Below are 25,543 nucleotides of genomic sequence, written 5' to 3' on the forward strand. Positions count from 1 at the left end.
ATTACTGTGTCTTGTGTAACTAATCTATTCCATTGATCCACCACTCTATTTCTTAGCCATTACCAAATACTTTTGATGATTACATAGTTTGAGATCTGGTCTTCTAGGTCACCTTATTTTGTATTTTTTTCTTTATTAATTCCCTTGATATTCTTGACCTTTTGTTCTTTCAGATGAATTTTGTTATTTTTTTCTAGCTCTACCAAATAATTTTTGGTAGTTTGATTGGTATGGTTCTGAATAAGTAGATATATTTAGGCAGAATTGTCTTTTTTATTATATTAGCTCTACCTACCCATGAGTATTTGATATTTTTAAAAATGTTTACATCTAACTTTGTGTGAAAAGTGTTTTGTAAGTTATCAAACTATGCGTACCCTTTGATCAAGCAGTGTTACTACTGGGCTTAAATCCCAAAGAGATCATAAAGAAGGGAAAGGGACCTGTATGTGCACGAATGTTTGTGGCAGCCCTCTTTGTAGTGGCCAGAAACTGGAAACTGAGTGGATGCCCATCAATTGGAGAATGGCTGAATAAATTGTGGTATATGAATATTATGGAATATTATTGTTCTGTAAGAAATGACCAACAGGATGATTTCAGAAAGCCCTGGAGAGACTTACACGAACTGATGCTGAGTGAAACGAGCAGGGCCAAGAGACCATTATATACTTCAACAACAATACTATATGATGACCAATTCTGATGGACCTGGCCATCCTCAGCAATGAGATGAACCAAATCAGTTCCAATGAAGCAGTAATGAACTGAACCAGCTATACCCAGCAAAAGAATTCTGGGAGATGACTAAAAACCATTACATTGAATTCCCAATCCCTATATTTATGCCCACCTGCATTTTTGATTTCCTTAACAGGAATTCTTCAGAGTCTGATTCTTTTTGTACAGCAAAATAATGGTTTGGTCATATATAAAAAAAAGTGTTTTGTGATTGTGTTCGTGTAGTTCTCAATTTTGTCTTGACAGGTAGATTTGTAAATCTTTTGTCTACAATTATTATAAATGGAATATTTTCTCTCCCTTGCTGATGGGCTTTGTCAGTAATATATAGAAATCCTGATGCACTTGGTCATAACATATTATCCTGGTGATAAATTGCTGTAATTTCTTAATATTTTATTTAAAATTTTTGCATCAATATTCATTAGGGAGATTGGTCTGTATTTTTGTTTTGGCTCTTCCTGGTTTAGATATCAGCACCATGTCTGTGTCATGAAAGAAATTTGATAAGTCTCCTTCTTTGCCATTTTTTTCTTAATAACACATAATATTGGAATTAATTATACGTTAAATGTTTGGTAGAACTAAGTTGTGAATTAATCTGGTCCTGGAGAATTTTTCTTCAGCATTTATTGATGGCACATTCAATTCCTTTTTCTAAAATGGGGTTAAGTATTTTATCTTCTCTTCTATTAATCTGGGCAATTTATATTTATGTAAATATTCATCCATTTCACTTCAGTTGGCAGATTTATTGACATAGTCAAAATAGATCCTAATTATTGTTTTAGAGCAGAACTGGTCAGCTGGAACCACGTCCAAAAATACCCTGTCATATTGGACAAGTTTATTAACTCCGGATCCTAGAAACTGCTGAACTAAAAAGCCTTTTCCCATCCCAGGTGGACATTAACTCATAATGAACATGGCTTCTGGGAGGTGCCAATCTTGTCAGTCAGCAACAAACTTCCTGTTTGCTAGCTAGGGACAGAATAAGGGTAAAGGAAGTTAGGTACAAGTGGATATATATATATATACCCATAAAAAAAAAACCAATATGCCTGCTTATTATTGATAGTAAGCTAAATTTTATTCTTAAGGTTTAAAGAGCAATTTACATATTTTCATTTGCTTCTCTGTTGTACCAAGTCGATATTAACATAACCCCATTAAGTAATTATACTGTATTCTGAAACATATCAAAATCTATTATGTGGGATAAAACTTACATAATAAAATACTGGGGACAGCTAAGTAGCACAGTGTTTACAGCATCAGCCTTGAAGTCAGGAGGACCTGACTGGGATAAAATACTGGGATTAAAAAAATAATTTGTTTTAGTTGCTTAAAGTTGTTTAAAAAATACAAAAACAACAAAACATTATCCTTTGCATACAAAAAGTCTATTTTTGTGCAGATCTAAATGTAAGTTGGAGGGGGGGACCTTCTCCCCACACTCATTCTGTTTTGATCCAACTGGCTCTAGAACAATAAACCATATTTGATGATTTCAGCAGCCTTATTTTCATTTGATTCCCACAACCAACTTGTAAAGTTGGTGCTATTATATTACCCCCATTTTACACATGAGAAAACTGAGGCTGAAATTAAAATGACCACCTTAAGATCACACAGCTATCTAAGGAAGGATTTGAACTCTGGTATTCCCGATTCCAGGTTCCATACTCTAGCTACTGTGCTGTTGGATTCCCTACAACACATTTTGGGGAAGCCAAGTATAGGTAACTTGTCCCACAGTGTCCTGAATCATTTAGATTCTCCCTATTCACTGTAGTTTCCAAAATTCTGAGGTTGTCTTAGGTTTTATTGCCCAACACTTTTCAATCATAGGGGCTATTATCTGATGTAGGTTCTCATCCAGCCTGGTCAATTATATGTAATCAATTCAGGTAAGGAAGCCTTTTTCAAATCCCTCACCAGAATATGATCATATGAAGGAAAATTCAGAGGGCTCTAGGAAAGAATGAAGACATACTGGATTCCTTCCTAAGTGAAAACCAACTGCTTCTGAATAGTGTCAACCATGGAAGAGAAAAGTGTTAGGCAGATTGATAATCCTGTACCACTCATCCTAAAGTGATTGACCTACCATGCTGACGTCAGGAAGTTACATTGAGATGAAGATCACAATTTTGTTTAGCTCTCTATTGTCCACTACAAACTATCAGATGCCACCTACCTTCTTCATGAATTACAAAGGGTACAAGTAAAGCAAAATAATCTAGTTTCCTTCATCTCCATCATCAGAAAGAAAATTTTTACTATTCTCTCTACTTCCCCCTCCCTCCCAATGGAGGAGGGGGGGCAGTATTTGGTGTTAATAACATGGGATGTTTGAGTGCAACTTCAAGAGTTTCTATTTAGCCCTACCCACAATAACCAAAGGGGCCAGTATAGTTCCTGCTTTCTGGGAGCTTGATCTCTTCCCTTGGTGACCTACAAGTGGGAAGTTGAGTGGACCTCTTGTCTTCCTTGATATGAGTAATGTGGTTGCTACTATCCAACAGTTCCTTGTGTCCAAATGGATAGGGGAACTTTAGGAGATTAAATAGGTTCAGATGGGATTAAAGGGCCTGTGTTATATTTCTTGGATGTTTTACCAACAACTGGTAATCCATAGGCTGGCAATCATTTGCTTTCTTATCAACTCTTTTAGGAACCAAAGATCTCTGAAAGAAACTTACCATACACACTTACTTACCTAGCAGAAAGGTGGGCTTTGTATCTCCTTCCCTGTTCTCAGAGTACATATTTGCAATGAATGCATTTATATACCCTGGCCATTTTCTTGACCCAGTCATTTTGTCTACTTATCTATCTCCTTCTTTAATGATTGTGGGGAGGGAGATTTACAGCTAAAGCAAGATACCATTTAGATAGGAAGTATACCCACCTGAAGACAGGATTTTATTGCTCCAACTCATGATCATAACACATACAAGTTAATGGGAGAGGTACATGCATTCAATTTACCACATCCCTTTCATGTAGAACCCCCCTCCCCCTATACTTTCTCCCCAATGTGAGGGAACTGATTATAATGGGAATTCACATTTATGGGGTCATAAGCTATCTAAAAAGGGGAAAAGGATAAGTCAGTCTCCATCCATAACAACTGATTTAACTGGCTCAGGGAAAGTAAATTTTCTTACAACTTGCCAAATTCATGGGATTAATTGTGGATACCTAAATTACACCTTTAATGAATTACACCCTTATTCTATCATCGCTTCAGGTTGCTATTTAAGCTTCTTGTGCAACCTTCCTAGATCCTTGGTGGTGAATGCTTACATTCTCTCTGTGGAGTAAAACATTTTTGGAAGCAAAAGCAAGAGTAACAGAAAAAGTCTATGATTTTTTACCTCCAATTTTCAAGTTTCATTTTCAAATTTTATTCTCGTCATACAAAATTGATTTCAAGAGGATATGAAATATTTTCCAGCAAAATTTCTTAGTCAAACACGATACTTCTCATCATTTGCCAATAAGTTTCTTCCTTAAGCCTATCTCTGTCCCAACATTATACTTTCCACTTATATACTATTTATTTCATTTGGATTCTCCCTATTCACTGTAGTTTCCAAAATTCTGAGGTTGTCTTAGGTTTTATTGCCCAACACTTTTCAATCATAGGGGCTATTATCTGATGTAGGTTCTCATCCAGCCTGGTCAATCATATGTAATCAATTCAGGTAAGGAAGCCTTTTTCAAATCCCTCACCAGAATATGATCATATACTTCTCATCATTTGCCAATAAGTTTCTTCCTTAAGCCTATCTCTGTCCCAACATTATACTTTCCACTTATATACTATTTATTAGTAGCTTCAGCAACTGTTTGTCTCATTATGGTCTTTTAAAATGGGAAACTCATCTCTTTTTGCGCAATGTGCTAAGCTAGGTCATATGCAACTTTTCTAGTGCCATCTCAAATTCTCTAAGGCAGTTCAAAACAAAGAGGGAAGGATGGACCTGGTAATAAATGTACCTTCCCTGAATGTCTTTTCCTGCATTCATTTTACATTGATTATGCTAAATACTGTGAACTGAGCTAGATTCAAGCTGGTGTTATAATTCCAATATTGTAATGAAATATGATACTCATAGGTCATTCAACAGTTAACAAAAGGATGTTTAATTAGCCATAGCATGTAAAGGATACTTAATAAGAATGCAGCAGTTTGGACATTCTTTATCTCCTTATGGAAATGAGCCAGGTTAGTACACAAGGATATGATAAATCCAGTGGCGTTGGGAATCTAAAGAGCTAGAGCCAACATGAATGAGCTTTTATATGCTGTGAGTGGGACAGAAAGCCACTTCAATACGATTTGAAGCCAGCAAGAAACTCTTTTGAGTAACTGTACCTTTTAGGCCTTAATTCCCTGGGCCACTCAAGTCTTAGGGATATCTTCCTCACCTTTTAGGTAAAGAATTAACTTAATCTACTTGAGAACAAAAATTCTAGTAGATGTTGATCTTATCACACTATCCTACTTGCTTTTCCTTAGATATGAAACTATTTCCCAAAATGCTCTCTTCCAAACACATCTTGTTATCCCCAATTACATGATGACTCAGTTCAAATGAATAAGGTAAAAGCTTCTCAAGGTAATTATATTCACAAGGTTCTCTCTTCATGAAGTTTTTCTCCAGTATGACAGCTGCAATATTGAATAAGAATTCTGCTTTCCTGGAAGCCTTTCCTCCTTTCATTATACTACATTCCTGAGGCTACTCTCTATAGAGTGAGATTTCTGATGTTCCTTAGATATGTGTTATTGGAAAATGTCTTCCCCCAGTTAATTTCAATGATAAAATATCACTTTTTTATACAAGTTCTAATATTGAATAAAACCAAGGTTCATAGCATTTCTTAAGCTTCCCTTCATTATTATGCCTTCTGATTTTCATTAAAGTATGAAATGTCAATACCACAATTGTTAAATTCAAAAGGCTTCTCCTTAGCATGAATTCCCTAATGTTCCATGAAACATGTGTGCTATCCAGGAAGTGTGTGCTATCTTTCCACATCCATGTTTTCTCTGCTGAAGGAATTCTGGTGGTGTCAGCCATAAGGTCTTTCCACAATTCATTATGTTTGTAGAGTTTTCTTCCAGTATGAATTTTTTGATATTTAGCAAGGCAAGAGCTTCAATAGAATGTTTTTTTTTAATAAATATATTTTAAGGTGCTGCTTTTCTATGAATTTTTGCTGCACAGTCAACTATGAGAATTATCAGTTCTTCCCATAATCATGACATTGATAAGGCTATTCTAAGTATAATATCTTAGTCTAAGTTATACTTTAATAACAGACCTTCCCTGGATAGTTGTCTTCAGAAGTCCTCTTTCAAGTATAAATTCTATAATGTTGAATGAACTCTGGCTATTGGTTGTCTTGTAATTATTAAAACTGTTATGAGTTATTTGATACAGAGTATGAGATCCTGAGGAAGATTTTCCCACATTCACTACATTTACAAGTTTTCTCTCCCAACTAGTCTTTGATATAGAGTAAAAGTCCTAGTATTAATTCTCTGACATCAATTAACTCTCAACTCTAGTTGTAAGCCTTTTCACAATCATTACATTGTGAGATTTATTTTTAATATGAATTTATCTGATGCTAATTATGAAATTCTGAAAATCTGAAAGATTTTCCCACATTCACTTAAAAGGTTCCTCCTTAGTGTGACATCTATGTCAAGTAAGATATATTTTGATATGAAATGACTTCCCATAATAATTACCTTTATAAGTCTTATATTCTCTGTTGTCTAGTTACACATTACCTTCTGTGAAAAGCCTGCTGAATGAATTCTTTGATGTTTCTTCTCTCTAGAATGAAGTTTCTGAGGGTAGATTGACCATGAACTCTAGGTGTAGGTTTTCCACAATCAGTTTATGTTTATTGCTACTCTCCAGTATGAATACTCTAAAATAGAATTAATTATAAATTCTTATGGAAAAATTTCCCAAATTCATGACACTCATAAGGCTCCAGTATGAAGTCTCTGATGTATGATAAGATGTTCTTTGTTGCGGAAGGCTTTCCCACAATAGTTACATTTATAAGGTTTCTCTCCTGTATGAATTCTCTGATGTCGATTTAAATGTGAACTTTGGCGGAAGGTTTTTGAACAGTGTTTACATTCATAAGGCTTCTCTCCAGTATGAATTCTCTGGTGTAAAGTTAACTCTGAATTCCGGTTATAAGCCTTCCCACAATCCTTACATTTATAAGGCTTTTCTCCAGTATGAATTCTTTGATGCAGAGTTAATTCTGAACTGCGGTGGAAGGCTTTCTCACAATCTTTACATTTATAAGGCTTCTCTCCTGTATGAATTCTTTGATGAAGAGTTAACTGTGAACTCTGGTGGAAAGCCTTTCCACAGTAGTTACACTTGTAAGGTTTTTCTCCAGTATGAATTCTTTGATGTCGAGTTAATTGTGAACTCCGATGGAAGGCCTTCTCACAATAATTACATTCATAAGGTTTCTCTCCAGTATGAATTCTCTGATGTGGGATTAACTCTGAACGCTGGTGAAAGCCTTTCCCACAATCCTTACACTTGTAAGGTTTTTCTCCTGTATGAATTCTCTGATGCCGAGTTAAATGTGAACTCTGGCGAAAGGCCTTCCCACAATAATTACACTCATAAGGCTTTTCTCCAGTATGAATTCTCTGATGTCGAGTTAACTGTGAACTCTGATTGAAGGCCTTTCCACAATAGTTACATTCGTAAGGATTTTCTCCAGTATGAATTCTATGATGTAGCATAAAGTCTGAATTTTGGTTGCAGACCTTCACATAATTGTTACATGTGTAAGGCTTCTCTGTAGCATGAATTCTCTGATGAAGATTTAGCTCTGTACTATGGCGGAATCCCCTTCCACACTCATTACACTTGTAAGGCTTCTCTCCAGTATGAATTCTCTGATGGACAGTTAATTGTGATCTCCTACAGAAGGCCTTTCCACAATAGTTACATACATAAGGTTTCTCTCCAGTATGAATTCTCTGATGTGCAGTTAACTGTGATCTCCAACGGAAGGCCTTCCCACAATGATTACATTCATAACGCTTCTCTCTATTATGAATTTTCTGATGGTTGTTAAAGTACTGCCTATAGGAGAATTCTACTGGATACACATGATATTCATAAAACTTCTCTCCAGTATGAAGTCTTTTATGTCGGGTAGATTGTGAGTCCCAACAAAATGTCTTTCCACATTCTTTAGGTTTCTCTGCAGTATGTAGGATCTGCTGTTGGATAAAGAATGAGCTGGAAGGTAAGACTTTCCTACAATCGTTATCTTCATAAGGCTTTTTCCTACTATGAATTGTCTGACATTCAACAAGGTGTGTACTCCAGATGGCTTTTATGTATTCATGACTTTTATGAAGTTTTTTTCCAGTAGGAATTCTGTGATGAGAAATAATTGATGAATTATGGTTGTAGGTTTACTTATATGAATTATATTCACAAAGTTTCTATCCAATAGTTTTCTCTGCTATTTAAAAGATATGAATTATAAATAAAATGTATTTATTTATAAATTTTTATTTCCTTAAGCCTGAATGTAGGGCGTTCTAGTAATACATATTTTATTTATGAAGTTATTGTAATAAATGAACACCAACTAAAGTAAATGGATAGGACTTAGCCAGAAAAGTCTACAATATGTCAGAAGTTTTCCTTTGAGTATTTTTTAAAAACTTACCCAGAATGTATCTCCTGCTTCATTCCCTCCAATCCTATATAATATTCCCAGGATTCTCCCAATTTAGGAATATGAGAATCATTCCTTCTCAATTTTTCATAAGTTGGTTCCTTGGTTTCAGGACTAGTTTTCCAATCTGAAAAAAATGAAAATGCAAATATTTCCTATTGAACCTGAAAGCAGAATAAATCCTGTCTTTCATTTCTTTATCATGAAAAAATTGTAATTTTTGTCTAGCTTTATAAAGGAGTTAAGTGGCACAGTGGATAGAGCATTGACCCTAGAATCAAGAAGACACACCTTCCTGAGTTCAAATCCAGCCTCAGACACTGAATGACCCTGAATGACTTGTCTGCCTCTAAAATGAGCTGGAAGAGGAAATGACAAATCCCTATAGTATTTTTGCAAGAAAATACCCAAAGAGGTATAGCAAAGGATCAGACACGACTAAAAAATTACTGAACAATGATACCCCCCCCCAAAAAAAAAGCAATCTCTTGGTCGTTTAATTAGCAAGAGTACTAAATGTATGAATTTAGATATTTTCTTTTTTTTTTTAATTATATTGTCATAAGCAGCTATGAGCCCTGCATATGCTTAAATTTCTTAAAGTATTCATTATTTCTTTAAAGAATATGGATCCTAGGGGAAACTAGGTAGTACAGTGGATAGAGCACCAATGCTTTAGTCAGGAGGACCTGAGTTCAAATCTAGCCTCAGACACTTAACACTTCCTACCTGTGTGACCGTGGGGGCAAATCCCTTAACCTCAACTGCCTCAGGGGGGAAAAAAAGAGTATGGGTCCTGAATCTGCCTTGGTAGATAATTCTCATATATTTTATACATTTCATAGTTATTATGAATGAGATGCCTTTCTATCAATGACACATGGGTTTTATTATTGCTGAGGAGAATTGATTTTGTAGGTCTATTTTGTAACCTAGTTTTTCCCTAAAATTGTTAATTGTCTCAGTAAATTTTTATTTATTTTGGAATTTTCTATGTAAAGCATCACTTCATTAGTATACAGAAGTAATTCTTCTGTTTGGTTGTTTTTTTGCTTTCAATTCCTTGTTCTTGTTTTACTTCTATAACTAGAATTTACAGAACAATATCAAATAAGTATAGGAAAGGGGGCACCCTACCTTTACACACATAGATCCTAAAAAACTTTCTAGATGATCTCCATTGCATATAATGCCAGTTGTGTTTTTAGACATATTCTTCTTGTATTTTTTTTTTTTTTTGGTGGCACTTCAGTAGTTTTGCCAAAAGGTCACTTTCTTGGGACCCAAATATAATGGTGCATTGTTAGGTTTCTTCAACCAAATCAGTTTGCACTGTTGAATTAGAAAGCTGCACCTTGAAAATGCTTTACAAAATAAAGCATAATACATATGAGATATACTGTAGTTCTTTGATTTATCTTTGAAGGAAATTTTTCTATACATCCATTTAAAAAGTAAATTCAATTCCTCTACAGTATAGGTTTGTTGTTGTTGTTGTTATTTTTGTTGTTGCATAAAAAGGTGTAATACTTTGTCAAGAGCTTTATCTATATATATTGATATAACTGTGCTTTGGTTGTTTCTCTTTTCAATATGATTAATTGTACTATTTTTTCTAATGGTGAATCATCCTTGCAGGCTTAGCACAAATTTCAACTTTATCATGTGAATAATTTTTTTCATATTATTGTGGCTTTTTGAACAGGATTTAATTTTTAAAATATGTACATAGTTGTCTTCTTTGAATTTATCTTTTTCTGGTTTAAATATTTGGACTACAAGGTTTTTGATTTTTGGGAAAAGGAGTTTAGCAAGGTATATTCCTTCTTAGCTTTTTAAAAAATATTAAATTTGCTTAATATAAGCATAGGAAATATAAATATATATTATAACATATAAATAACATAATAACATAACATATAAACTGAAATAAGTTTACATAATAAGGATAACATATAAACTGAAAAAAGTAAAGTAAGCTCAAACAGGAAACAACATACAGTAAATGTAAACAGAAAGTATAAACACAAAATTATTTTAAATAGATGAATAAATAAAAGTGTAACAACCAAGCATGGGCCAAAGAAAAAATACAAGTACTTCTTCCATTCTTTGCACAGATCTGAGACTATGGATTTGAAATATAACATTCTATTTCAGATTTTTGATATGTTTAGTTTTAATAATTTAAACAAAAATTTTTAGTTTTACTAATTTTTAAAAATTCTTTAAGAATTAAGAATATTCCCCTCAGCTTTCTGAGGGGAATAAAGGTATATAATGGGAAAAGGAGCTAATATAAAAATAAAATATCAGCATAATTTTTCAAACCATTAAACATATATAAAATATTCAAAATACACATATAGCAAAAATTAAGCATAAAAGAATCACTCTTTAAAATGATAAAATAAAGTATTAATTTGCAACTAAGAGAGACATTATTTGTAATGGACAAACACTAGATCTCAAGTTCAGAGATAAATAAAACTCAGATGTCCTCCTTTTCTCAATATCACAGCAAGAAAAAGAAATTACTAAAGATGGTTAACTTTATACTGTTAAAAGGGAAGAAGTTAGGCTCTGGAGTTAGACCAGATTCAGAGCTTGCCTCTGATAATTACCAACTAGTATGAATTTGGACAAGTTATTTTAACCTCTCTGTAACCTAATTTTCTACCCTATAAAAGGAAGGAAGGAGTCGGACTGGATATCCTTTGTGGTCCCTTCCAGCTTTAAATCAATGATCCTAGAGCATCAATAAAGTGGCAAAATGCAAAATAAACCTATGTAGATGCATATAACATTCCCTGTATATTACTAATAAAAGTAAAGAGAAAAAGATAAAAGTGACATGTTGTTAAAAATTACTATAAAATATATGATCTATTTGAGGGAATCCAACACAGAGAGGACTTATACAAATAGAGATATAAGATATAATTAAGAAAAATAAATTAATATTTAAATAAATGGAAACATTCATTGTTCATTGTAGAGGGCTGAAACTATTGAGTCGATGCACTGAGGTCAGGACTGCCGAGCACTTAAGGCTAACTACCGACTGGACAATACTCTATGGACATATGCTTGGAAAATGGTCCTTTCCACTATCCGTGCTGGCTCAATGATGGTGTATACAGAGGATTGTAGGAGGAACTAGGGGGTGGAGTAAGACTAGCCAGAGTCACTCTTGGGCGGTAGATGAGGGAGAAGGCAGTTGCAGAGATTCTGCTTCCATCCTGTTCAATCCTGCATCTAAGACCAAGAATAAAGACTAAGGACTTTTGCTTATCCCGACTCTGGATGATTCTGAGGTATCTGGGGTGCTAGCACGGTCATCACAGTTCATGGCTGAATCCCCCCCAGTGTGATCAGAATGAAATTTTTTGAGGTGAAGAGTCCAGATTAACTTCATGGATTTCATGAAGGAGGGGAAATGAAGATATAGACACATTCCCTTGGGAATGTAGTTCATCAATTAATTTATCCTTGAAGATTTAAGACATTTGTTAAGGTGAGAAATTAAGTAGCTTGTCTAAGGTTAAAAATCATTCCCTCTACACATTCTTTTGATTACATTTCCTCTCTTTTTATCAAAGAGATTGTTCCCACAATCATTTAATCTCTCTTCTTCCTTAACTTGGTAATCTTTTTGTTATTGGTTTCTTCCAGAGGAATTTGCTAAGAATATGAAAGAACATAAAGACATGTGAACTAATACTAAGTAAAGAAAGTCAGAACAGGAAAAAATGCACAAGTAAATCAAATATAAATGTAAAACACAATAACAAAGTAATAAAAAAAAATGGAGGCCACGAAATTATAATGACCATGCTTGGCTTCAAAGTAAAAATACAGAAAACAATTTCTCTTTTACCCTTTCATGATGGTAAAACATGTTTTTTCTTTAAATTATGCGGAAAAGGAGACTAAATATTGCAAAAGGCAGTTGAGAGAAAAACAAAATATCATTAAATATTTTTAAAACATTATTAATATTTAAATTGTTTTTAAATACATAAAGTAAGAGACAAAGCATAAAAGAAAAATTTTAACATGATAAAATATATATTTAAAATCAGAATGGAATATTAATTAAAATGGACAAGAAATTTTCTGAATATTTAAGGATACAGAAATTATTATTTCCTTTTTCTTTATCATTCAACTTAAGACCTTAAGAATTAAAGAAATAGAAGAGAAAGATATTAATCAAGATAATAATTTCATGCTGTAGTTACAGTGGAAAAAATAATTTCTAGAGTTAAAAAGACTTGATTCAAAACCTGTCTCAGTCACCACAACTTAGGCATGTGACATAATCTCTCTTAGTCTCAGTTTCCTTATCTCTAAAATGAGGAAATTATATTAGATAGCGTCTGAGGATACCTCCAGTTTTAAATCGATAAATCTATGATCTTATACACTCAGTATAGCAGATATAGAATGCATACAGCTGGCAAAGCATTCTTTTTTAATGGGAAAAAAAAAGTAAAACTATTAAAAAAAAAACTTTAATACTTATAATCATGATAAATATTATTGCTAGTTTTACTATACTGCCATTAATTGGGGACAAATTTCCCTAGCCAAAAAACAATAAAAATTAAAATGCATATTTCAACATTATCATATATAATCATATATCATATATAATATCATATATATAATATAATCATTATATAGCATATGACTAAAGATGGTGGTTGCTAATCATTGAAATGAATCATAAAAGGTACAATAAAAGAAGTGGTATTTGAATTATAATTTACAGCAAGTTAAGGGTTCTAAAAGGAAAGGAAGAATGGAAACAGATAAGATGGGAAAATGGGACACTGGCACAGTGGAAAAAGAAATAGCTTTGGAGTCAAAAGACCTAAAGTTAAGATTCCACCTAATATATATGTGACCTTGAGCAACTGATTTTATGTTTCTAATTCTCAATTTCCTTATCTATAAAGTGAACAGATTGGGTTGGCTGGTCTGTGACATTCCTTCTAATTCTAAAAATGCAATCTGATGTAATGAGAGAAGTCCAAAAAAGTAGGTGAAATCAGATTGTAGGAAACTTTAACTACCAGTTTCTATTTTATTCCAGAGACAATGTAAGAAAAACATCATAAGAATTTAAGTAATACAGAAGTGAAGCAAATTGACTCAAAAGGTAATGAATCTTCCCTTACTGCAAGTCTTCCAGATAAGGCCAGAAGACCATGTCAGATAAACTGTAGTGGTTATAGGTTAGACTGGACAGCCAATGAGTTCCATTCTCACTGGTAGATTCTGTAATAAGGGATCAATGAAGAGTTTCAGGGAGAGGAGGATGACATGGCAAATTCTATGTTTCAGGAAATCAAGTCAAGTAAATGGGCATTTATTAAGCATCTATAATGTACCACTGTGCAAGTGACATAAAAAGAAAGGTATTCAAATAATTCATATTTTAATACACACATAAACTAGACTATAGTTTATAGTCTATAAATAAACTATAGACAGAATAAATTGAAGATAATTTCAGGGGAAAGATGACTAAAGCTTTTTGCAGAAGATGGGACTTTAGTTTAGACTTGAAGGGGGAGCCAAATGGAAAGGAGGAGATAGTTCTAGGCATGGAGAAGAGCCAGTGAAAATGCCCAGAATCAAGATATGGAGCATCATTTGTGAGAAACAGCAAGATGTCTGGATGATGGGACATATGTGGTGAAGGATGAAGTCTAAGATTAGAAAGGCAGAAAGGCTAGATTGTGAAGGACTTTAAAATCCAAAGTAAAAGATTTTACATTTGATCTTGGGGATAATAAGTCACTTTAATGAAAGGGAGGGGAGGTTGGTAATGCGGGGGTAGGGTAGAAAGGAATGATAAGGTTAGGCCTGGATTTTAGGAAGATCAATTTGACAACCAAAAAGAAGACAGAATAGAGTGGTGATAAACTCAAGGAAGGAGGCACAGAACAGATCAGCAGACTACCATAATAATACACAAGGGTGGAAGCATTGCCAGAAAAAAAGGGGACATTTACAAAGGATGTCAGGAATATCAATTCTATATTAGCATGAAGAACAGATTAGATAGCACAATATCTTGTAGAGAGACAAATTAAGAGATAAGAAATGATAAAAGTATAAAGTAAAGTAGCAACTGTGTGAATAGAGGAAAAAAGGAGGGATAAGAAAGATTCTGTTTAAATAAGAACAATAAGAACAATAACAATAAATAAGATAACTGACTGGATAAAAGAGTTGAAGGAGAAAGAAAAATAAAGGAAAACTCTGAGGTGGCAAAATTAGATGACTAGAAAGATCAGACAGCATGAACAGACTTGGAAATTTTACAGGGTGATGAATTTTGGGAAAAATATAAGTAGTTCCATTTAGGACATGATGAGTTTGAAGTGTCTCAAATCTAAGATTACAAAACACTAAGGAAGAGAATCTCTACTCAGTAAAAACTCAAGGAAAAATTGAGTAGGAAAAGAATTAAAAATATATGCCATAATGAGCCTTATGTGCAGCAATAATCTATATTTTTTCAAACATTTAAACAGTATAAAAATAATCTCTTTTCCTCCTCTCCCTCTCTCATTCCTCTCTTTCAGATACCAAAAAATATGACCACAAAGGACCCACACTTCCAAACTCTTGAGGAATGGCTAGATAGATTGTGAATAATTAAAAATAGATTATTATACTATTATAACTGCCATTCCTTAATAATACAAAAATGGAAAGACTAGCCCCAAGTAAAGTAAATCAAAAAAACTAATCTGAAAATATATATTCTAAAGAAAGTTATATTTTTTAAAAAACCAACATAATTCTAAAGAATTCTAAAGAAAGTTATATTTAAGAAAAAACCAACAATAGAAGGAAAAAATGAAAAGGTTATATATCAGAAAATTGGATGTTTTTATTATAGTTTTATCTTTTCCATTCCTTCTTAATGGAACAGCCTTCTCACACTGGAGGCCCTTTTCCCTAAATCATTAGTCTCTACGTGACTGAGGAAATAAGGAAAGAAAACAGATTTTTATCCCAAAAAATTATATTAAATTTACCCCCCAAAATTTTTTTTAAAGAATGACTAAGGGAACTAAGGTAAAAATGGTTGTTGGGGATTGTGACCTGAAGGAAAAATGGAAGAACAAAGATCTCTGACCAAAGAAAAATTTTCACCAACAGATGTAAGAAAAATAATTTATTGATAGCTCTTGCTATCAGAGTTCAGCTCTGCTCCTGAGATACAAAGGCCTTTAAGAAGACCTCAAAGACCAGTTAAGTTGTGGCTCACAAAGATTCCCATTTGCCTCATTTTCAATAACTCACCTGGACTGATGGTTGTTAGTACTTCCCTGTCCTGCATCCAGGGTCCTTTATCTTCTTCCAAGTGGGAGATCACATCTGGTTTCCAAACTGTAAGTCCTGATTATTGGAAATGGAAAAGTGTTGAGAACAAAAGCCTATCTCTATCCCTATCAATATCCTATCCCTATTCATGATTTGGGGTAAAGAGGCACGTTAAGGATACCCAAATGGAGTCCAGAGAATCTCTAAATTGTCACCTGCATTATTTTCCTTAGATAGGTGGGGATGAAACACAGGGGATTTACTATCACAAATAAAAGTACATTTGATTCATCCCCACTAAGAGGATGAAACTTCTTTATCCTTAGAGATCTATACTGAACCTCTGAGGGATAATCTTTTACCTAAAGAATAAAAAATGGGAAGGCTACAATTTCAAATGCAACACCAAAAAATACCCAATATTCCATCTATACAAAGTACCTTTTACCTAAGACTAAAAAACAAAAGTAAAACATTTATGGCCTCAAAAGGATTAGCAAACTGGTTTCTGCATGTCCAACAATCACTCTTAATTGTTTATCATATAGAAAATGTTAATTTACTAAGTGAAGTTAAAAAAAAAAAAAAAAACTCCACTGAGGAATGAATCAGACACATAAGAGATAGCTTTCCTTACCTAGGAAGACAAGGTTCCTATAATTCTCCAGCATCACATCCCTGTATAACTCCTTCTGCCAAGGATCCAGGTTTCTCCACTCTTCCTGGGTAAAGTCCACAGCTACATCCTTGAATGTCACCAATTCTTGTTGGACCTTCAAAGAGTGATAAATTTCATAGGAATGTCAAAAAGTGGTTCTTGATGGTTAGTGTTCCAAGTCAAACATATACTAAGTACCAACTAGTTACATTTTACTGTGTGCAAACAATTACAGCAACTCACACATAAATTGAATGTATTTGGTTTGTAAAGTAGTTTTTTACAAAAATCCTCTGATAATACCAGAATTTACTGTGATTTTACATATTAGAAAACTAAGACTCTTAAATCAGATATCTACAATCACACTTAACCATCATCTCCTTAAGTCAAAATGTGTGAATCAGACATCTCAAATGCTCAGTTCTTAATTTGCTATCAACAGTCTCACACAACATTAGTTATCATGACCCCAAGTATTGACAGATGCAATTAGAAGTAATAACCCAATCTTCCTTCACTAATAATGAAATGTAATATCCCTTGGATAATATTCTCCAGTGCCATTTCCTTCTTTTTGCACAAATAGGAATCAGACTCATCAAACAAGTTTACTAACAGCTATTCTCTACATGGCTCACTATCATTTAATACAAGTAGTCTATGTTTGTAGAATATTAAAACTACCTTATATAAATTATCTCTTTTAAATCTTGCAAACACCCCATGAGGTAGATACTATGTGTATTACTTTTCCCCACTTTATAGATGAAAAAACTGAGGACCAAAGAAGTTAACTGACTTGGAAAAAGTCAGAGTATTAAGAAGCAGGTCTGGAACCCATGTTTCCTTGGATCCACTTATACCTCCAGCTACTTCACCAAACTAGTCCCCACATAATTTAATTTTAAGAAATCTTGTAGCTTAACACTAAAATTCCATGGATACATATTTTCACAAAGTTAGCTTTTAACAATAAACTTGAGTCAAACATTATGATTTATATTGTTACAATTGCCTTAAAGTTATTTTAGTTCTACAATTAATCTCTGGGCCCACATTTAACTACAGAAAAGAAAACCAAATAATTCCATCTTAACTTTTTTCCCTTGCTTCTCTCACAATAAAAAGTAAGGTAAATACTACCTCATATTAAAAAAAAAAAAAAAAAAGCAAGATTAATATGAAAGAAAAAATTTAAAAACCACTAAATTCCATACTATCTTCTTTAAATAGAGTACTTAAAGCATAAACTGGAACATTTGAATTCTCTTCAGTAACTGATCTTGTCCAAGTTATTGCTCTCTCCGTTTCCATTTGTCAAATAGAAAAATAATGCTTGCACTACCTACACTTTCTGTGAGAAAAGTATTTTTTAATCTCAAAAGATTGACATCAATATTAGCTATTTTTAATTTTTCTTAATCTTTCATAACACCCTGGTCAGAAATTTGTAATCAGAAGATTTGAATAAATGAACTTTGGATTGAGAAGGAAAAAATGAGTAGCAAAGTAGGAAGGCACCTTTTCTGTGGAGTATGAATGAATGTTATCCAGAGTGGCAGAAAAGCCCCGGGAGTCAGAAGACCTATTTATTTTTTAAATGTTGGCTCTACTCACTACAGGTGTGACCTCAAACATCAAGCATGAAATTATGGATCAAATGCTGAAAGGAAGTCAGGAATATGTGGGCCCAAACCTCACTTCTTACTAACGTTTTCTCTAGCAAAATGAAGATAGCATTTGTGAAACCCACATATCGAGTTGTTTTAACTTCTAAAAAGCTGTCTGAAAGGCTTCTGTAAAGCTTAACATTTTGCACAAATTTTTACTTCTCGCTGGAGAGCTTTTGCTTCATCTCTAAAATGAGGGACCTGGATTACGTGATTACGAACGACCGCCCAGCCTACACTCTACCATCTGATTGAATAGATGAGAAAGAGAAGGACCTTGGACACTATCTGGTCTAACCCCTCCGGTCACAAGCAGGAAACTCGAGCCCAGGGAGACTTTACCCTCGGCTCAGACAAAACAGAGCCCGCTTCTTAGGCTCCAGGCCATTGCTTCCAGAACAAACGGAACTCACTCTGTAGCCCGGAGCGGTCCCGAACACCGGAGCCATGCCGCTCCCGGGAGAAGACAGAGGGCTCACGGGGCAGAACTGGGAAAGAAAGCGATCAGAGACAAGAGTTAGGCTGTCCCTGGCCACAACTAGCCCTCCCGCGCTCCCCAATAACTCGGCCCCGCTTCCAGGACCAGGCGCACGAGCAGCACTTGCGCTTCCAGCCCATTCCCGACACAGGCCGAGGGGAGCCTGGCCCGGACGCGGCGGGAGGGCGCTCAGGAGCAGCAGAAGCTCTCCTTCCCTGCAGGCGGGGAGCGGCCAGGAAAGGGCCCGACCAGGCACCTGCCAAGAGAATCGCCCGAGGCACGGTCCGGCAGCCGGCTCCGCTCAGCACAGACCCCCGACCCCCGGGGGCAACTCAGCTCTCCGCGGCTGTAGGAGTAGAAAGGAGCCGCGGGAGACGTCGGGGCGGAGGGAGAGCCGAAGGCCGCAGGAGCCCCCGCTCCGGGGTCAGGGAAGGCGGAGGAGACACAAAGCAAGTCCATGAGGCCGGGCTGTCCCAGTGACAGCTGAGAGGAACCGGAAGAAACGTCAGAGTTATTATCTCCGCCCCTTCCGGTTATTCGCCCGCAAGTTTCCACAACTCCCGAGATGCAGTGTTTTGGTACCTGCTGTGAAAAGTCCCGCCCTTTCCGACGGACGGCGGAAGGTGGAGGCCGGGATGAAGACTTGTGCGCATGCCCAGGACATGCTGCGGTAAGGCAGAGGCGTTTTCTTTCCTGTCGCCAGGCACGCCAAGCCCAAACCAACAACCCCGCCTCCATGCCGGGAGCTTCTAGTGGGCCGCAGAGCTGCGACTTTTATCCGGATCCCGCCACCCACCTCAGGGAACTCCTCTCCTCCCGTGGGGCCTCTCCCAGCTCCGCCCACCCTCCTGCACCGCGCCTGCGGGCTAGCTCCTCCTGGGGAAACCTGCTGCTTCGTCCCGTAGAACCTGAGGGCCTTGGAGGCAGAGACGTATATTTCCGTCACCTAGAACAGTTTCCAGCATGTAGAGCAACGATTGATGCCGCATTCACTTACATGCAAGTCCCTCCCCTGCTGCTTTTTATCTAGAAAATGCCCGGGCTGTCTCTTAATTCTGGAAGGGAGGAGGAGTTGGTATTTAATTTGAATATCACGTGACACCAACCTCGGGCTACCCGACCAATGGGCTCCACCCAAGGCTTTTCTTGCATTCTGTGGGCGGAGCGCAGAGGAGAATATGTGCTGGCACATTAAAATACCAATATAAGTTTTGGAAGAGGATACTAGTAGTAAATGGGAGTTCAGTATTGCCTTACTAGAGAGGGCACCCGAGTTGAAACTACAAGGGAGCCAGAAGACAAACTTAGATATACCAAAAAACAAAACAAATTATACAGAAAATGATAAAGCTCCATTGTATCATAGTAGCCAAAAATATATGCGTATATCATTATTTTTTCTTTTTTTATTATAGCTTTTTATATACAAAACATTTGCATGGGTAATTGTTCAACATTGACCCTTGCAAAAAATTCTGCTTCAACTTTTCCCCTCCTTCCCTCCACCCTCTCCCCCAGATGGCAGGTAGTCCCATACATGTTAAATATGTTAAAGTATATGTTAAATACAATATATGTTTACATATTTATACAGTTATCTTGCTGTACAAGAAAGATCAGATTTAGAAAGGCAAAAATAACCTAAGGAAAAAAAAACAAAAATGCAAGCAAACAATAACTGAAAGAGTAGAAATGCTATGTTGTGGTCCACACTCATTTCCCAGTGTTCTTTCTCTGGGTGTAGCTGGTTCTGTTCATTACAGATCAATTGGAACTGATTTGGAACCTCTCATTGTTGAAGAGGGCCACATCCATCAGAATTGATCATCATATAATATTGTTGTTGAAGTGTATAATGATCTCCTGGTTCCGCTCATTTCACTTAGCATTAGTTCATGCAAGTCTCTCCAGGCCTCTCTGTATTCATCCTGTTGGTCATTTCTTACAGAATAATAATATTCCATAACATTCATATACCACAATTTATTCAGCCATTCTCCAATTGGTGGGCATCCATTCAATTTCCATTTTATAGCCACTGCAAAAAGGGCTGCCACAAATATTTTTTATGTATATATCATTTTGAAACTACTGGAAATAATGAAGGTTTTCTATTTCATCTCAGTCATATAAATGCATAGATTGCAAGTGTTTGGAACAAAAAGACCTACCCAAATTGACTACTACAGAGATCACTCATAGAAAGCAGAATTATTTATTAGAATCTCAAGAAGCAGACCCCATCCTGGTCTGTGAGCCAAATTCACAAAAGGAGAGAGCCACTCCCTCGAAGATGTTCATAGCTTTTATACATTTCAGACAAAGAACCTCCAAAATCCCACCCTCTATATGTTGTGATTGGTCACATAAGTCTGTATTCCCTTGCTTGGTCAGTGGAACGTAGTACACAAGGTGATATACAGCTTCTTTGGACACATACATGTCTTTAATCCCTTCTTTGGACAACGGAATGTAGTCCAGGCCTTATCTAAAATCATGCGACTCTGGAGAAGCCAAAACTGAGACCTATAGGCTTGATCTACTTTAGCTAACAGTCTCTGATCAATATGTGCTTAATTTGTAAGTTCTTCACCTTTCCACACATAAGCAATAAAAGTTTGGTTTTCCAATTTCAAATGTGTGCATATACTTATATATGTATATTTGCATAAATATTTATAATGAAGGATTACAATTTTGTATGATTTTATGCACACACATATGGCCATATATTTACACTTTTGAGTGTATGTATATCTATATGGCAAGGTCATTTAATCTAATCCTCTCATTTTATAGATAAGAACACTTAGAGATTAAATGATCTAATTCTTAAGGAACATATATACAATAAGTAGCAAAAGTAGGATTTGTGCATGTAGTATATTTAACATATATAACATATATCATTCATATAAAAGAGTTATCAAAAACTATTTCTATATTATTCCCTTCTCACATGTTTTTCCAGATTTTTTTTTTTTGTTACTTTCAAATAGATCTCTGATCTCCATCAACATAGCATTTAAGTTTACAATCTCAATTTTTACCCTTACTTCTGCATGAGTCCAGTTGGAATAGATAATAACATCTATGTCCTCTGGTTGTGGTGAGATTCAAATGAGAACAAAGCACTTAGAATAGTGAATGATGCATAGTAAGCACTATATAAATGTTAGCTAATATTATTATTCTCAGGATCCACAGCCCCCAATCTGTATCACTTTTTGCACAGATTGTTCCACTTCTAGAAGGAATTGTTATGGAATATTATTGTTCTGTAAGAAATGACCAGCAGGATGAATACAGAGAGGCTTGGAAAGACTTACATGAACTGATGCTAAGGGAAATGAGCAGAACCAGGAGATCATTATATACGTCAATGATGATACTGTATGAAGATGTAATCTGATGGAAGTGGATTTCTTTGACAAAGAGACTTAATTCAGTTTCAATTGATCAATGATGGACAGAAGTAGCTATACCCAAAGAAAAAACATGGGGAAATGAATGTAAACCATTTGCATTTTTGTTTTTCTTCCCGGGTTATTTTTACCTTCTGAATCCAATTCTCCCTGTGCAACAAGAAAACTGTTTGGTTCTGCACACATACGTTGTATCTAGGATATACTACGACATATTCAACATATATAGGACTGCTTGCCATCTAGGGCAGGGGGTGGAGGGTGGGAGGGAAAAATCGGAACAGAAGTGAGTGCAAGGGATAATGTTGTAAAAAAATTACCCTGGCATGGGTTCTGTCAATAAAAAGTTATTAAAAAAAAAATCCTGCCATCTAAAAAAAAAAAAAAAGTTTTACTTCCTTAACTTAGGTTGGGAAGAGTTTAAAAAGAAAACTGAGATGTACATCTAAAGTAAATAACATAAATTTTGCTGACAGTATTTATCCCTTTCTTGATCTTCATTTTCTTTGTTTCTTAATAGCTGCAATTGATGTACCTTTATTTTGCATGTGTCAGCTGCAATATGCCACTGGTTTGGTGCTATATTTGGACCAGCAAAAAATCTTGCTGTATCTCCAGATACCTTAATTTAAAAAATAAATCTCAACATCAAAATAAAAGGACATTGCTATTTACGAAGTAGAGCAAAAAGGAATTATTTTTAGTAAAAAAAAAAAAAAAAAAAAAAAAAAAAAAAAACCTGAATTTTTTCCATACCACTTGCTTTGGATAAAAATACACACACACACACACACACACACACATAAATTCAACCCATTACTTTCAAAACTGTCCTGCTTGTTTTTTGCTTTAGACTTACTTTTTATGCTATTCTGTCTGCTTTGTAAATGTTTCAATGACTTTTTTCCCCCCTTTTAGGATCACCACTGCCAAATCTCTCTGCCTGCCTACTTCCCTCTATCACTACCATTCAAAAAGGGGGATAAAGTCAAAATAACCATAATCAAGCAAAACAAACCCACATCTAAAAATGTCTTCCAGAAATCAAGTTCTCTCATCTCTTCACCTCCAGACTCCAAATAAGAGGATGATAATACTCTGCTCTCCCAGTGTCCAATGAGGTAGTTCTTTCAAAGATTAATCCTTTTATTCAACATTTTTTTTCCCAAGCAGGTTAAAGTCCTTAATGATCATTACTTTCATCCTTACTTTCTCTAATTTGTTTTCTAATGGACCTTCAAACGTGCTTCATTCTTAAATTTTCATTAGTTCCTATTATCCTCTTTTATCACTCTTCTAATTAAAGTCCTGTACAAAGCTTCTAGATTTGCTGGCTTCATGTTCTCACCTCAATGCCTTGCAATATGGCTTCAAACCTTTTCACTAAACTGAAAATCCTTTTTCATGTTATCAATATGTCCAAAGATAGTGTTTTCTTTGGTCTCATCCTTTTGCAATATTTAACACTACTGATCATTCTCCTAATCCTTTTCTGACAATTAACCAACTTATCTAATTCACATCCTGTTCTGTATGTGCTTCTCAAAGGTTCTGTATTAAGCCTCTTCTCTCTACTCTTGGCAGTCTCAGATTTAAATTACCCAGCCTTTTCCAAAGACTAGATTTATATTTCTGGATCGAGTTTTTCCCTGATTTAAATAGCACATCATTACCTGTCTAACTGATATTTAAAACTGGACATAAAATACCAAAAAATAACTCATTTACATTCCCCACTATATCCTGCTTTCTAACATCCCATGTAACAGTACTGGGAAAGTGATTGTCCTCCTGCCTATGCCACTCTATCGAATTTTGGTAGCTTTGTTTTCTCTAAGACCAAATATATGCTGCCCTACTTCATTTTTAAAGTCTTCAACAATTTGGCTACAACCTATCTTTTAAGCTTACTCATATAACTCACTGTATTTTCCCCAGATATGTCTTTGTCACATCTCAACACCACTGGCTCTCTATTGCCTTCAGGAAAAAATTTTTAAAAAATCTTGTCTGATGTTGGAAGCCCTTTATAACATAGTCCCTTCCTATCTTTGAGATATTACATTTTATTCCAGGCATATATTATTCTATCCAGTGACAATGATTTCTTGGCTGTGCCATTTATCTTTTGGTTCTAGGTATTTTCTCTGATTGTCTTTTATGCCTAGACATTCTCCCTCAACTGCATTTACTGACTTCCCCAGTTTCCTTTTAAGTCTTTTATCTTTTACAAGAAGCCTTTCCCAATTCCTCTTAATTTTAATAACTTCCCTCTATTAATCACCAAATATTTACCTCGTACAGCTTACTTGTATATATTTGTTTGCATGTCAATTCTATTAGCTTGAGATCTTTCAAAGCAGGGATGACTTGTCTTTTGCCTTCTTTTAAGTATTTGCTGATTTCCTTCTCCTGTACTCTGATCAAAATATAGGCCACTTCTTTCACACAGCATTCCATAAACTCCAGCTGAAATGCATGACTTCTACATCTTGACTTCTTAAAATCTCTTTATAAGCACCACTACTTACACAAAATTTTTCCTGAAGCCCAACTCTATCCCAATTTATCCTCTCATCTATTCTATATATAATTATATGCATGCCTGTAGTCCCAATTAGCATATAAATGTAGGGCTTGTTTCATTCTTTATATTTGTATACCCAATACCTAGCACAATGCCTGGCACATATAGAATATGCTTAAGAGTTGCTAATAATGGCTGTTTATTTTCCTATTACTTGTTGGTAGTGACTTGTCCAACTACACTGTACTCAGTGTAATTTGGGTATTAAAAAGGAGTATTTTCCTGACAGGAAATGATGGAAGTTCTGTGTTGAATTGCCTTGAACTAGTAACAAAATCAATGGAAAAGACCTGAGAAGTTATCTAATTTATTCACTAAGGTATCTTTACTGCAATATGCCTGGATGACATGGTTATCAAGTCTTCAATGGAAGAGTCGTCCAATAACAGCATAATGGTACTGGGTCTGGGGTAGCATCACTTGTTAAATGCCATCATCCCCATTGGAAGCATCCATGTTTTTCAATTAACAATTTCTGTCACTGAGTCCTCAATTGCATGAATAGGAAGCATTTTAGTTAAGCCTGGTGTGAGAAACCAAGAGGCAATGGACAGCATTGTACCAAATGGGAACTCAAGAGAATAGGGAGAGAAAAATTGTGAGACCTATGATGGCTCCTGGACCTATACTCTGGCCTGTGTGCTTAAGCCCTGGAAACAAAAATGTATACTGGTTAAAAAATGGACAAGATGAATGGATAACTTTAAAATGCTTCCCTAAATGGTCATTTTGGTGAACCTAGAAGTAGGAACAGAGATTTGCTCCGCAGCTTAATTTCAAATAATGACATCAGAGGAAGACGGGCACAATAAATGTGTTGAAATAACTGCTTAATACACTATCATTCTGAGCAACTTCAAAGGTTATAGTGCT

At 35.3% G+C, this 25,543-nt stretch overlaps 1 protein-coding gene across 1 annotated transcript; it reads right to left on the bottom strand.

Annotated features, from left to right (window-relative positions):
* Positions 1-6,647: 6,647 nt before the first annotated feature.
* On the bottom strand, positions 6,648-19,396 carry LOC100918080 (zinc finger protein 345). Its single transcript, XM_023495022.2, has 6 exons — positions 18,915-19,396; positions 18,594-18,873; positions 16,487-16,622; positions 15,829-15,924; positions 8,491-8,626; positions 6,648-8,192 (listed from the first exon to the last, which is right to left on the bottom strand). The coding sequence occupies exons 1-6, from the start codon at positions 19,394-19,396 to the stop codon at positions 6,755-6,757; spliced, it is 2,568 nt and encodes an 855-aa protein (XP_023350790.2). The 3' UTR covers positions 6,648-6,754.
* Positions 19,397-25,543: the final 6,147 nt, after the last annotated feature.

The sequence above is a fragment of the Sarcophilus harrisii genome, chromosome 2 (assembly GCF_902635505.1).
Source record: "Sarcophilus harrisii chromosome 2, mSarHar1.11, whole genome shotgun sequence".
In the NCBI taxonomy this organism is placed as follows: Eukaryota; Metazoa; Chordata; class Mammalia; order Dasyuromorphia; family Dasyuridae; genus Sarcophilus; species Sarcophilus harrisii.